This window comes from Grus americana, chromosome 7, assembly GCF_028858705.1.
Source record: "Grus americana isolate bGruAme1 chromosome 7, bGruAme1.mat, whole genome shotgun sequence".
Taxonomy (NCBI): domain Eukaryota; kingdom Metazoa; phylum Chordata; class Aves; order Gruiformes; family Gruidae; genus Grus; species Grus americana.
Genome location: NC_072858.1, coordinates 13,846,662 through 13,861,935, shown reverse-complemented (window position 1 = coordinate 13,861,935; position 15,274 = coordinate 13,846,662). Strand labels below are relative to the sequence as shown.

Sequence of the window (15,274 nt, the reverse complement as noted above, 5' to 3'; positions counted from 1 at the left end):
CACCTAGCTGCTGCTGCTCTCCACAGGAGCACGGAGATCTGTCTGCAGCCCCTCGCAGTCTGTGCAGGTCCCAGCAGAGCCCAGGAGGCCTGCAGTGCTGCTAAGGCAGAGGGACCTTCAGAGTTTCATAGACGGTTATTTGTGGTGATGGGCAAAAGGGGAAATTCTGTGACTAAGCCTGTAAAAATAGATTCTGGGGGTGTGTAGGGACCTATGGCAGGGGAGTAAAGAAGTTGGCTTACTTCGCAGGTATGCTGTCAGGTCACTGTAAGAAACACCAGGTGTCCCTGGAGGCCCAGGTGGTCCAGGGAGCCCAATGCTCATTCCAGAACCTGCAAAAATCAAACAGATCCAACAGCAGCATGTTATCAAAACAGGCTGCTACAGTGTGAGCAGTCAGGCTGCAGGGCTTGGTCACAGACAGTGCACGGGGGGGTCCTGCAGTGCAGAGTGTGCCCATCAGCAGATTGTGCTGGGAACCAGGGCTCAAGCCTTGTTCTGGACTTGGAGTTAAAGCTTGCCGGTTAATCCCAACACAATGGCACCTGCAGACAGGCAGGCATCAGGCCTCTATTCTTGGCAAAAGCTCTGCACACCTTATGAACCCCTGACGTGAGGGGGTGACCCCAGGACATGTAGCTCAGCTGTGACCTACTGGCTGATGCATGTGCTGCTCTCCCCGTGTCTGCCTATCTGCAAGCAGCTTTGGTGCAAAGCTTTGCACCTTTGTGACTTGCTTTAATGGAATGTCCTTGTTGATAAAGTGCAGCTGTCCTGCTTGAGCCGTTAGGGTGCTGCTGTTAAACAGCAGTTTCCTGCTTCCAGAGCCAGAGCAAATTTCCACCATCTTTGGAGTAGCCCATTAGTGAGATCTGGTCTCCAAGGGTTGTTCAGAGAAAGTGAGCACAGACCAGGCTTTTAAGTGATTTTAAGTAGACAGTTGCAGCTACCAGGATTAGGCATTTTAGCACTGCTGTTGGGGATGCTCTAGAGTCCTCTCTGTCTGACAGTTCTTACATGCCATATCACCCCTTTACAGATGGGAAAAATGAAGCAGAGAGGTGGAATTTGTTTCAACTAACTTTAAACTTCTAAGAGTTTGTTGCCTGGGCTGCCTGGACACAAAGCAGGCATAGATCAACTCTTCCACAGAAAGATATATCCTGGCCACAGACCCAGTGAGAAAAGGGTTATAAAGGTACTTGAAGGTGTTGATGGGATTTCTAAGATGGCTAAAATGAAATTATGTTCCTAAGCTCAGTTTTTAGCAAAGCAAGAACTCATTACTAGAGTCTGTGGATAGTATCTTAGCTACAGGATATCTTTGTTCTCTTCCAAGTCTCTCACAATCCCTGTGAGGAGGTCTCTGTAGATAGGGATTCACACAGTTGACATGGGAAGAGTTTTCACTGACAGCATGAGCTTTCTGCTCAGCTCCCAAAGGAGCAAAGGGAAATGCACACTAATAAAGACCATTACTTGTCAAGTAGCTTATAAACCGTCTGGTCAGCTCATCATAATCCAGCGACATGCCATTGCCCCCTGGTCCAGGAGGTCCCGGTGGGCCCCGAGGTCCAGTTAGATACTGACGAATTTCTTCTCCTGGAAATGAAAAATGCATCTTTTAGACTGCCCAGCTGCTGCAGAGAAGCCAGGTGTAAGAAGTCCCCAACTTGTGAGCTGAGCCTTCACCATTACAGAGACCATCAAAACCTATGGATGCAAAGCTCCTTTTCCCCCTCTCCTCCTTTTCTGAGTGTGAATTGCCCTGTGGTGTTGGAAAAATTTTGACAGGGCTGGATACCTCCTACAACCCAGGGTTTGAGGAGGATGAGAATCTGGATTGCTAAAGGGACTTCCTTGTGCTCTGTTTCTTCAGGACACCCTGGACATCTTGGGTAAAGCAATAAAAAGCAGCTCAGCTGGGAAAGACCAAGCTGAGCTCTGTGGCATTTCAGCAGCCATTTGTCTGTTTGGAACATGGAATCTGATTGACTCCCCACTGAATCACATAGGAGGAACGCAGTGTTGGCCAACATCATCAATACCGTCAGGCACAGTAAAATGACATCCTGGTGATTTATCTATCAGCCCAGAGTAAAAGTGTGTGTAGAAAAGAATACAGAGCTGGGTATCCTCCTCACCTTAAGAACAAAGACATAACAAGGCTTTGGGGTGGCAAGAATGGGGGGAACCCTAAGAGGGTGGGGGAGCTGGAAAGTAGAAACCTAAAGTTTAGTGGGAGACTGGGGAAGTTGTGGGGAATTCCTGAAAAGCAGGGACATAGGCAGATGCCTCCTAGAGGGAGGGAAAGGGAGGAGAGAGAGTGGGAAACTGCAGAGTTAGAACAGTGGGTATGAAAAGCAAACAGGTAAGAAAGTATAGCTTCTGGAAAGCATGCAAACTCTCCAGTACAAGACTCATAAATCTGTCCCCAAAGGACTCAGAAGGAGACATCACAGGTCACTCAACAGCATCTATGGCAAGCCTTTGCCTTCTGAAGCAGCTGCTGGTAACTCCAGTTGGAGACACAAGACTGGAAGGGCAGCTCTCCAGGCTGCTGGAATGCTTTACCCCAACCCCCATGTTTCCCCTGAGGGTCACTTACTCTGCAGCATGTCCAGAAGTTCTTGGTACAAAATGGATGTAGTTGATGCCGAACTGGCATATGACTGATAACGATCTGAAGAGCCTGTGGGAAAGGTTTTACATCAGGCAGAATGAGACAGAAGATGAAGAGGGGTCAGGCAGGGACAAAGGAAAGCTTAATTAATCCAGTTTAACTGGTGGAATGGGGTCCCCATGCCCCCAACCATGATTCAGTTGCTGTCTCACACAGCCTGGTTGTCTCCACAGCTGTGTGGTCTGTGCTCTTCTGACTGAGATTCCAGGCTGTTTCCAAAAGCTCTGGGAATTTCATTTACTTTAGGAGGGCCCCAAGCATACAGACAGCCTCAGAATACTTGAGACCACACATACCAAATAGATCCACCTCTGTTTGGGTCTGGGGGCATTACAGGGTCTAGCAGCTGATGTTTAACGTGAGACTTTTTAAACAGCGGCAACTTTAAACAACAGTTATTTTTTAAAACTAACAGAAGTTAGTTAACCTAACCATTAAAATGAGACAAGGCTCAGAGGCCACCTCAGCTGTTTGGAGTCCTGAGTCAAGCCTGCAGAAGATGAATAACTGGGTTGGGATGCTGCTATTTAAAGACTGTTGTTTCTCCTCTGGTTCTCACCTCCTAGGTGTTGCACAAGCTCAGCCGAGAGCATGACTCAGTACAGAGCTTACCAACATGGTGCTTACTTGTCATATAGCTCATAACCCGGGTAGCCAGCTCCGAATAATCCAGGTTCATCCCATCCGCAGTGGTGATAACTCCAGGTGGGCCTGGAGGGCCTGGTGGGCCTTGGGCACCAGTCAAATAATGCCTTACGTTGTCACCTAAGTAGGAAGCCCAAGATATGCCCACATCATTAGAGGGTAGACAATGGCCATATGCACAATTACTGGACCCTCTTCCCCTGGCAAAAAGCAGGTCAACAGGAGGACAGTTCTACAGAAGCCACAGTGGGCAACAGCACTTCGCAGTATTCAACAAAAATAAGGCCAGAGCAGTAGGTCTGCTGCTTCTAAGGAGAGAGTGACAAGGGACTCAGGGAGAAAATGAAAGCTAGGCATGCATCTGCTGATCTATGTCAAAATCTCATTATACTCACTCTTCAGGTAGTCAGTAACATACTGCTGAATCTCCTGAGATGAACTTCCACCTGGGCCAGGAGGACCAGGTGGCCCAGGAGGTCCTGGGGGTCCCTGAATTTGTCTGGATCCACCTATAGAAAGCATGGAAGGAGAAAGCGTGTTTTTGGCATGGTTGCATTAGACCAAGCAATGCTAAAGTGTGCTTGCATTGAGCCCTTCCCACAGGTCTGGAAAGAGCTTTGGGAATGGACTATGGAGGGGGTCCCCCTCCATATCTAACCACAGTTTGAGCATGGGCTATTAGGCAGTATAACATCTTCAATGAATTTGGCATCTTATAATTCAGCCTATGCAGCTCTGCAGGGATGAGTCCAGAGACTCCCCTGGCTTTATATGACAGACCTGGTCAGTTTGTGCACCGGAGGGCAATGCTGTGCAGAAATACAGATAGAGATCCATAAAGCGCTCATCCATAAAGCTCGTTAGGGTAACCTCACTGCCCTGCTGCTCCCAATCCCAGCCAGCCTGGGCAGCACCAGCTTGAGAACCTCCTCACTCTTCTCCACTGCAAGATACAGGTGGGCCCTGTGTGACTCCTGTCACCCTGGTGTTAAGTGACACCTCATGCTCTTTAAGGTGTCTGTTTCCCTGGCACCCTGAGGTAGTATTCCTAGGACATGATGTGGAAAAGCAGAGGGCTTGTTCACATGGAAGGATACTTAGGTTAATCCATATGCACTTTTTGTGAAACTGCATTAATATCCTGCAAACAGAGATGCTCTCATTCAAAATGAAGTAACATTCACGTGAATTCACCTGAGGGTAGGCAAAACTGAACAAATGGCACTTTTGTTCTGATCAGAAGTGTTTCCACTAGAGGGTTCAATGCAGTTTTCCTAATCCCTTGTGGAACATGGTTAGGCAACCTGGAATCCCTTTCTTTCATGTCCCATGAGGACAAACTCTGACTCAAAGGATTCCCAGTAAGCTGGAAACAGAAAACTTTCAATTCTTAAAATTGTCTGATTTAAGGCAGGCTGTGAAAAAAGAGATTTTGAACACAAATCCCATCAGCATTACTTTGGCACCCACAGTGATAAAACCCAAAGGATCTTTTTCGAAGTCTCTCACCGGGATGTCAGCATTTCTTGATAATATCAGAGCAATGATAGTCCGGCCTCTTACCTCGAGATGCTCCTGGTATGCCAGGAGCGCCTGGGACACCTGCATCACCTGGAAACCAGAGTGAGGGAGACAGACAATTGTAATGGATGTCACTGGATGTTGCATAATTAGTCATGTAAAACAGCTGAGCTACACGTTGTCAGAGAAGCAACTACCTAGCCCTTGTAATGACTAGATTGAATTAGCAGCTTGTTGGGGAAGAGCGGAAGGAAGAGGCCACAGCAGCTTTCCTGAGCCTTCTGTGACCTGCCCAGATGCATTGTGCTCAGAGCAATTCTATTACTATGGTCCTGCTCTGCCTGAAAAGGCAGGGGTGGGTATGGCTGTAGTTCTCAAAGGACCAGGTTGCTCCATCCTTCAGTCTCAACCACTCTTGGCTGTGTGAGGCCACTGGCAAAGAAAGAAAGAAGATTTTTAACTTTACCTTTGGGTCCAGGTGGGCCTGGTGGGCCTGGAACTCCTGGAGGTCCCTGCAGGGTGACTCTGTCACCTGCCAATTGCAGAAGGAAGGAAAGTCAGAGATTCACAGGAATAAAGTGTGTGGACAAAATCCTGGCTCCACTAAAACTAAGCTAGAATCAATAGAGCAGGATTTTGCCTCCTGGTTTCATCCTAGGGGCAATGAATTAAAAGCAGGAAAGAGGGCACAGACTGACCATGGGAGGAGAATGCTGAAAGGCCAGGCTCACCCGGTTCTCCTGCATGGGACATAGAAATGGAGGAGCAGTCATATACCCAGGCAACCTACACTGCACCCCACTGATACCTCCTGGAAGCCTCCTTACCCGTGAATCCTCGTGGACCTCGTTCGCCTGTGAACAGGAGAGCAGAGGAACAACGTTAGCATTTGCTTTGTTCTGATCCTCAGCAACCCAGCCCACACTGCAGAATATTATCATGGCCTTCAGTTTGCATGGCAGAAATGGGTAAAGGGAGTAGGTCCCATCTTTTCCTGCCAGCTGAGGGCTGAGCTATGCTTCACAGGGCCACCTCCTTGTACTGACTTAGCCAAGCCCACACTGCATTTTGCAAACAGATCATTCCCCTTTAATGGCAAATCTGAAGCTCTGAATGCTCCTGAATCTAATGGGCTTGCAAAGTTGGGATCTGAACACAATGATTGCCTTGACACCAGTACTGAAGGATAATAAATTTCTCCGACAAAGACTGACTTTTATGGCAGCAGACAGGAGTCCTATTTAGTGACCACTGTGCTAGCTTTCTTACAGTCTTACAGTCACAGAAAGGCAGGAGACTTTCTGCTTCCAAGCCCTTCCTCCCTTTTTTTCAGTCTGAGGTGCTGAGATCCATCTAGTGTCTTGGTGAGGCAGCAAGATATACCCACCTTGGTCTCCCTTCGGGCCTGGTGGGCCTGGTGGACCTGGTGGGCCTGTGAAGAATGTTTCTGTAATTAAAACAAAAAGGTTTCTTCATGACATCCAACAGAACATGACACAAGTTTCCTCTGGCTCCACCTGGTCCTAGCCAAGGATGTGGCCTCTGGAACCCCATCAGTCAGGACGTTCCCAGGGCACAGGCAAGGGAATGAGTGGGAAGAACCCACCTGAGGTGGATGCAGAAGATCCTGGTCTCCCTGGTGGGCCTGGAGGTCCTGGCAATCCTTCTCCTAGGCAAAAGGGACACAAACAGGCTTCAGGAAGGATGAACTTCAGCAGTGTAAGTAAATGCAAGTCAGAGCTGCTACATCTCCAGCCATGGCCATAGTTCAAGTATTTCCAAGTGTAGGCTAGTATCATTGTTTTCTCCATATGCATCTATCCCTGTCAGTTATTTTTCATTATCATTTGCAACCACAGGAGACGTAGGACAGAAAAACTTACTTTGTGGTACAGAGTGCCTATCCCAGCTGGTCTTCACTACATCGAGAGGGAAAGTTCATTTCATCACACATCTGACCAGCTCCCCTTTGCTACTGAGCAGAGAGCAAGGAATGGGGTTATGGTCCTGTCTCGTGTCCTCCTGTACCTTCCCTCTTCTGGGTGTGAAAGGGAAATCTGTGCTACAGCAAGTGGAATGGGGATATGTTCCACATAAGAACCACTCCATCTGTCCCCATCTGGAAGTCAAGGCTGGACAAGTAAGAAGTAAAGATAGAATTGATTGCAGTTACTTCCTTTGGGGACTGGAGAACATTGAGTGTCTTCCCAAAAAGTATGGCTTTTACGAATTACTACTCTGGCTGCCAAACCTCTGCCAAAGCAAATCTCTCTTGGGCAGCGTCTTGCTGCTGTGAAACTATATTGCAATGAAACTGCATTAGTAGGAACCTACTACGTGAAGTTCTGCTTCCAGGAAAGTCAGCCCTACTAACTTCCACCAGGTCCAACATTGCATCTGGGATACCACAAGGCACAGGATAGAGGCACTAGAAAAACCTCCCACTTTCCAGGTTTGTTTCAGAGAAACGAGCTCTTACCGGGGGGGCCACGAGGTCCAGGGGGTCCCTGCACTGATTCACCTGATGACAAAAGAAACAGGGGTATTATAGAATATTTACTCAGCAAACTGCACTGCCCAGAAACGTCATATGTGTTAACGTCCCTCTGCTTACGTACTAAGCTCTGCTATATTACGTACCTGGTGGTCCAGGGGGGCCTGGTGGTCCTGCTCGCCCTTGTAAATCTGTCAGCACTGTGCAAATGAAACACACACAAAAAAAGGAAAATTGTTGCTATGGAGCTACTGCTGCTATGGAAACACTGTCGTTACATTGCTCTAAGAAGCTCTTACAGTCAAAGGTGGGTAAGGCAGGACCTATGTGACCTAAGCCAAAGTTGAGGCAGAGAGGGGAGACAAGAGATGTGTTTGGTTGCCAGCACGCAGGTTAGGACATAAAGTAAAATACAGTGCTGAGCAGGCTGGCAGCATATTGGAAACAGGGAGGAAATGTCTCTGGAGAGTAATGGTTACTGAGGGAAACAGCAAAGGACCCAAAGGCTAAAGAAGTGGAGAAAGAACTTTCAAGGAAAGGAAAGATTCATTCAATAAGGGGCAAGTTTTGCGAGGAGAACATTACACAGCCATTATTTAACAAGTAGCCACACTGTGTTATCTTGACTGGAGGTGGATCCTCACTGCCAAGCTGAGGCACGAACTCAAAGTTCAGTGATGCCGAGATCCAAGACTTGAATGGGGGGGTGGGACAGTACTGAAGCATGGTCTGGATTGACATGACCCCTTTCAGAGGGTGATCAAGCAAGGACCATTTATGATTTTATGCCTTCCTCTGACTTGCCTCTCCCGCACATTTGCAGAAGTCCTGGAGTCTAGGAATACTGACTGTAAGTGCACCACACATCTAGTATTGCACAGAGCAAGCAGACACTTTTCTCGGTATGCTGCTAAACCATTCTGTTCTGCTCCACTTATTTTCATCTTAAAATAGCATTTGCTCTCCTGTGAATTTGTCCTCTAATTCACAGAGAGATTTTGATTTCTGTTGCTTAGATTAACGTGCCTTTTCAAACTGGTTTTCCTCTTACGGATGGCTCTGTGTTCATATTACATAGGGAACTGCCCTGCGTGAACACAGTGGCTAAAAGGCCAGGCTGAAACCTCACAGCTCTGTGATCAGCTCTGCTGTTGGGGACTGACTGTTCACCAGTCACCATTCCTTAGCCTTCTTCTCTGTGACATGGGCCTGGCGCCATCTACCTCCTTTTGAAAGCACTTTGGGATGCACAGATGAGAAGGAGAGCACAAGAAGTAGCTGGTATTGCTGTAGCCACCACCAAACATACACAGACACACACACACACACACACACACACTTGCCCTATGGCATGTTGAGGGGCATCTCCTGTTAGCTGTGAGCAGTCCTTGAGGCCTCTGGCACCTCTCCAAGCAAAGGAGTGGAAAGGCAGGCCCACTTACTTTGAGATGCTAATGATGAGACTTCTGTTTTGATAGTTTCTATCACAGCTTCACCTGGGGATCCTTTCTCGCCCCGTGGACCTTTTTCAGGAGAGAAAAAAAAGAGAAATATTTAACTGAGAGAGGGTGACATTTTGTACCCACTCCTCACCTCCTCGACAACAGGTTCAGACTTTACTTATGTGAACTGGGGGCATGAACTCAGTCCCTGGTTCTGAGGAACACTGTATTCAAATGTGGAAATTACTGCACAATTTGCCCTAATAGGATCATAGAAAACCGGCTAAGGTTCTTAGGAGTCAGCTCTGTTCAGGCCCTTCCAAACAAATGTCTGTCCAATTGACAGTGTTTTCACAGTGACGTTATTCCCAATTTGGCTCTAGTTTGTTCTCCCACCTTTCAAAATGGCAGGAGGAATCCAGCTGGGCTATATCCCTGTCCTGGTTTTGGCTGCAACAGAGTTAATTTTCTTCCCAGTAGTAGGAATAGCACTGTGTTTTGGATTTAGGATGAGAATAATGTTGATAACATAGTGATATTTTGGTTGTTGCCAAGCAATGTTTATACTAAGTCAAGGACTTTTCCACTTCTCATACTGCCCCACCAGCAAGGGGCAGGGGGTACACAAGAAGCTGGGACACAGCCAGGACAGCTGACCCAAACTGGCCAAAGGCATATTCCATATCATATGATGTCATGCTCAGTATGTAACCTGGGGGAAGCTGGCCAGGGGTTTAGACCATGACTTGGGAACTAGCTGGGCATCAGTGGACTGTGGGTGGTGAGCAATTGTGCTGTGCATCACTTGTTTTGTATATCCTTTTATTTTTATTATTTTTATTATTATTATTATTATTATTATCTTCCTTTTCTATCATATTAAACTGTCTGTATCTCAATCCATGAGTTCTGGGGTTTTTTTTCCGATTCTGTCCCCTGTCCCACTGTGGAGGTGAGTGAGCGAATGGCTGTGTGGTTGTTTTAGCTGCCTGCTGGGTTAAACCACAACAATCCCCTACCAGAGAAAGGCAACTGCACTTGAGAAGTGCCTTAGAAACACCAGCCTCAGGAAAAAATAACAGAAGAAAAAAAGACATTTGCAGCATCCACATCACACTGGCTCTTACCACCACCCCCTTCTTCCCCTGGGAAAGAAAAAAATAGAAATTCTTTACAAGATTAATTAAGCCAAATAATGCAGCAAAATGAACTGAAAGGAAGAATTCTGCAAACAAAAGGGAAAGACATTTTGCCAAGGGCTGAGAGAATTAGAAACAAAGGAAAACTAATGAACTCATTTCTCTTAAGTAGCAGAATCAAAGCAGATGGAGAATGGTACCTTGCTGTCCAGGGAGACCAGCTGGTCCAACAGGACCTGGTTTCAAAGGAAAAAAACCAGATTGCATTAGATTTTCCTGGTTGTATTTTACAGTAGCAGCAAAGAATCAATAGGTCTTTTATAAGAACTGAGACTATCAAATAATGCATTTGTCTGCACAAGTAAATGGAATTGCTATGGGCTATGACTTCATCAGTGTCCCATGTATTACTTGAAGCTCCAGAGAAGAGTCTTATTTTTCATCATGTGCCAATTAACGTGCTTGGTGTCTCTTAGACTGGGGAAACAACCAGACTGTTGCTGGCCACAATAGAAATGTATTGCCCTCACCTTTCTCTCATTCCCTGCTGCAAATCAAGGCTAGCTCTACCAAACCAGCCCCAGGACTAGCTCCAGCAATACAGCTGGGAGAGGCACAAAAGTGTCATGAGAGCCACGGCTCAGGAACTCTGCTGCCTGACACTAGCATGCTGGAGGTGGTGTCTGACCTGAGACAGAAGAGTGTGAGGACCAAGCTCACGCACAGCCAGAGTCTGTGTATGTGTGTTTGTGTGAAAGATCTGTAGATGTTCATGTGGGATTTCTGCTGTCTTGAGTTCAAAGCTAAGACTGGAAAACAAGCAACTCCTGATTCCAGTAACAGTGCTGGGAGAGGGATTAGACCCAAGTCTGCTCCCCTGAGAGGCAAAAGAGCTTGATTCTACTCTCTGGATTTGACCTACCACTACTTTGTACTCATGAGATCAAAGGACAACAACAGTGTTCCCAGTTTCTCATCTTCTCAGCCCTCCCTTCTGTCCTGCCCCCCTTGTGATCATATCCAATTTTTCCCTTGAGGCTGCTGCCTCCCTAATTCAGCCCAAGATCTTGATCTTTCTGCAGGGAAGGGTGAGGACCATAAGTATCTAGACTGCCTGAGCAATTTTGCCTCCCTGACAGGGCAGCCTGGCAGAGACAATAAGCATCACACATTAAATTAAATGCACAGCAATGCAAGCTGCCTGCAAAAACCACAGCAGAGGAGCAGCTTCCTCACCTGGAACACCTGGAGGTCCAGTGGGGCCAGGTGGGCCTGGGGGACCTGGTGGGCCTGGCAGAGCAATAGTTGACGAACCCTCTGAAACACAAACACATACACTTGCACACATACACATACATATACACATCCAACGAGTGTGTTAACAAATCTATCCTTAAGGATAGTCCCTATGGGTCTGACAAACAGTTGAGATGAATTTAGGAGACATAACAAAAAACAGAGAAAATCCTTCAAAAGCAGAATTGTTTAAACTCTCACAGCACTACATACCAGCACTTATGACTTTTCCTGGAGCTCCAGGTTCTCCTATGAAAAGAAAGAGAAAAAAGATGAACTTTTTTGGGGAAGATTTTTCACTAGCTCAATGACATCGTCTTGTTAAACGTGATTTCTGTTCTCTTTGCCCTTGATCTCTTGTCTGAGAAGTCATAGCACTAGAAGGTCATAGGGGAAGCAACAGAGCTCAGCTAATCCAGATATACTCTGATCAGCTTTCCAAGCACTACATCTGCCAGAATAGGCAATAGGCCTTGATTTCTCTGAAGCAGGCACACACCTTCCATTGCCGTCACCAGGCATCACACTCATACACTCAAGGCAAACCCAGGTTTGCTAAGGTTTTCTCAGTGGAGAACTGTCATGCTGAGTGCCTCAGTAGATGCTCAGCCTTTGGTGTATGCTCAAAGAGGCTTTGGCTACTGTCTGTTTCTCAAACCTTCCCTTCCTAAAGCCACTAGATGCCACTGTTGATTCAGGGACTGGTCAGCAGAGCAGATAATCCTCCCTAAAATGAAGTGCTTAGAGAGAAAATTGAGTATTAGGAAGAAATGAAACTCACCTTTAGCTCCTGGTCGGCCTGGGTTGCCTGGAAGTCCTGATATGAGGTGGATGAACAATTAAAAGTGGTTAGTGAAAATACTGTTTGTTCCATTTTTTCCAGGTACCCAAGTTGAGTTTCACTTGTGGGTGAAGGAACTCCCTACTCAAGACACTGGCTTTCAGCATTTATAAGCAGGTCTCTAACAGCAAGTGGAGGAATTCACAGTGGACCATAGGCTAAGCTGGTAGTGTCCCTGGGCATAGTTAAGGGCTTCCCTTCTCCCACTGCTGCCTGGATGATGGCGCTGCTCCCTAGATTTACCTGTAGCTTCTTCCAGGTACTGCTCCCTGTCCTGAGGCTCCTGGATAAATTCCCTGGTGACTTACCCCCTAAATGACCTCTGCTTGCAGATGTCACATCCTCTCTTTCCACCTCTATAGCTACATCCTCTCCCCTCTGTTTCCGCTGCTGATTAGAAAGACTTCAGTGATGCACTGGGAACTGAAACATGTGATTTGTTGAAAACTATGTTTTCGGGAGAGGTAAATTTTCAAGCACTCCAAGGCCCTGTGCTCCTCAAACATTACACACCAACCACAAAACCTGTCTCAAAAACCCAGTGAGATGCAGAAACCTTGGGATATCACTTTGGAAGCCCCAAACAGCACAGAGGGAAAATTACAAGGGGGTTTTGAGCCCATATCAAAGTGTGTCATTCATAAATTGGAATACAGTGGAAAAACCTACCTGGCGGTCCTTGGGGTCCTGTGAGACCTGGAAGAAAAAGGCAAAAATTCTAAGATGTCGAAACAAATTTCAGGTGGTGAAAGGACAGACAGGGAGAAAAAGATTACATTTACTTCAAATTATAGTGCACAGCCCACAAATGGTGCAAATTGACCTAGCACCTGGTATGTAAACAGAATGTTGGCTCATAGCAGCTGATGTTCTTGTTTCCAGTGTGTGCAATCCTGAGATCACAACAGGTCTAGATTCCCTGAGTGTTTTCCTTTCATCACCATCTTACAGTACAGAGATCCTCTGCCAGCCTTAACTTCAAATTAAGACTGGAAATTGTTGACGAAGACATCTGTGTTCCTGACTAAGCAAAAAGTATTTCTGGTCTCCGTATGCTTTTACCTGGCTGTCCTGCATCTCCAGAGGGTCCTGGAGGGCCTCGGGCTCCTGGCATTCCCATAAGACCCGGTTCACCTAGGGATATAAGCACCATTAACAAGTTGTAAGTCACTCACAATTTACCAACCATTCAGGCTTGGCACCAGCTGTCCTGCAGCATTTTCTACCTATTGTATCCTCATAGCCACTGGTCAGTTCCAGCATCAGTGTCTGGGAGGTGAACATCAATGACAGGAGAGTTCTGTAGTGAGAACTCTGTCACAAGTTTACAGCCAGCTCCATTATATGTCTCAGTTCCATGCTAATATTGTTGACTCTACAGTTCTTCTGAGACAGCAAGATCCCAGAACATGAATCTACTGCTGTCTTCTCCCACTTGTTTTACAAATCAGCCTCCTGCCAAATCAGCAAGTACCTGCACTTCTACCTCAAAGGAATCCCTTACCTCTTTCACCTGGCTGTCCATCACGGCCAGCTTGTCCTGTCAAAAGAAAAGAGATTGTTAGGGACCGCTAAATAGTACCACAGTTGCCCTGTCCTACTAAGCGGAGCACAGCCCTAAACACAAGAGAGTGTTTTTTCATCATATTGCATCTGAAAGAAACCTTGGCTACAGTTACTGAAGATCCTGATAAAGTTCACTTGAAACTTAACTGTAGGACATCTTTTCTGAGTATACAGACTAATCTTAGCTATCTAGAGAAAAGACCTAGGATCACAACCAGTATGATTTCACTCCCATATTGTTTCCTTGTCTGTGCTCACGGAAACACACTCTGGGTGGAAATGACATTGTCCCACATATAAACACAGCTGTTTTCTGATACCCACCTATAGGTCCTTTAGCCCCTGGCTCTCCTGGAGGACCAGGCATTCCTCTTGAGCCTTGTTCACCTGTAGCGAAATGGTATAAAAATGAATCAAATAAATCTTGGTGAAGATACAATTTATGACTGTCAGCAATATTTGGTGCTTTGCAATTGAAAAACAGCATTGACAGGATGTTCAGGCCTTATGATTCGTGACTGTCTCTGGGCATTAAAAAAGCTCAAGTGAAGTGAATACAAGGCACATGAGGGAGAATTTCCCTAAAGCTAAATACAAAGATTGCTACCAAGATTACTGGAATCAAGAATGGGACCTATTTGTTTAAAACTTGGGTGCAGAAATAAAATTCCTATAACCAATAACATCATTATATTTCTTCAGAAAACTAACTGGGATTGGCTGGGCTATGTTATTTGAAAACTCAAATAATGCATGTGTGTATTAGATAGATTGTTACTCCAGGAAAAGAATCCACTGACCTGTCATTCCACGAGAACCCTTCTCACCCTGATCACCTGTGGTAGAAAAAAGGGAAGGATCCTGTGAGATTCTTTCATTGTAAATTATTTCCACTAAAGAAAATAAAGTCTGCTTTCTGACAAGAGCTCAGAAGAAAAAGCCAGAGGAGGATATGGTTAATACCCATGGACAGTATCCATATCTAAAGGCATCTAAAGAAAATATCCACGAAAGATATTTAACTGATCAACATACCTTTGGGTCCAGGGGCTCCAGTGGCTCCTTTCTCACCTGAAAGATATATGGATGATTGAAGAATAATAATAACAAGTCAGAAGAAAAAGGAATTTCATGCATCAAGAAAAATCATAGGGGAAATACAGGTACCCTGATATCAGACAAAGTCAAACTGGAAATTCCTTTCCTTCAATACAGCTCCATCCATCCGACCATGTTTCCTTACCTAAACTGCTCGATTACCTCTGTGTCTCTTGTATTTCTCAATATTTGCTCGCGATCACTGACTAAACCTAGTTCATCCTCCCCTTTTCTCATTCTTATGCTTTTCTTTGCCCTCAACATCAAAACACTACACGCTCAGACCAAGCCTGCTACTCAGAGCAGTGCTAGAAAAGCACATCAGCTAGTGCTGCTGTAATTGCCAGGAGAAGAGAAGCTTACCTTTAGCACCCGGGAGACCTGCTTCTCCTCTAAAACCTTGTAGGCCGGGAGGACCTGCAGAAAAATGAGATGGGGGATTTAATCCATCCCACTCATCATTATGCATCACTGAACAAGAAAAACTATGAGAAGTTGTCACTCTGTTTTTGTTTTCTCTAGTTTCTTGATGCGATAGCAAAGGAATGC

At 46.0% G+C, this 15,274-nt stretch overlaps 1 protein-coding gene across 1 annotated transcript in view; it reads right to left on the bottom strand.

Moving 5' to 3' along the window:
* COL17A1 (collagen type XVII alpha 1 chain) overlaps window positions 1-15,274 on the bottom strand; it is a 42,377-nt gene that overhangs the window by 4,528 nt on the left and 22,575 nt on the right. The window contains 25 exon segments of the mRNA XM_054832003.1: window positions 243-332; window positions 1,480-1,602; window positions 2,609-2,692; window positions 3,311-3,448; window positions 3,724-3,837; window positions 4,892-4,939; window positions 5,316-5,381; window positions 5,548-5,589; window positions 5,677-5,703; window positions 6,237-6,296; window positions 6,456-6,512; window positions 7,329-7,370; window positions 7,490-7,543; window positions 8,786-8,866; window positions 10,125-10,160; window positions 11,161-11,241; window positions 11,434-11,469; window positions 12,002-12,037; window positions 12,731-12,757; window positions 13,124-13,195; window positions 13,566-13,601; window positions 13,952-14,014; window positions 14,428-14,463; window positions 14,663-14,698; window positions 15,089-15,142. Coding sequence (XP_054687978.1) covers window positions 243-332; window positions 1,480-1,602; window positions 2,609-2,692; window positions 3,311-3,448; window positions 3,724-3,837; window positions 4,892-4,939; window positions 5,316-5,381; window positions 5,548-5,589; window positions 5,677-5,703; window positions 6,237-6,296; window positions 6,456-6,512; window positions 7,329-7,370; window positions 7,490-7,543; window positions 8,786-8,866; window positions 10,125-10,160; window positions 11,161-11,241; window positions 11,434-11,469; window positions 12,002-12,037; window positions 12,731-12,757; window positions 13,124-13,195; window positions 13,566-13,601; window positions 13,952-14,014; window positions 14,428-14,463; window positions 14,663-14,698; window positions 15,089-15,142 — 1,539 coding nt within the window.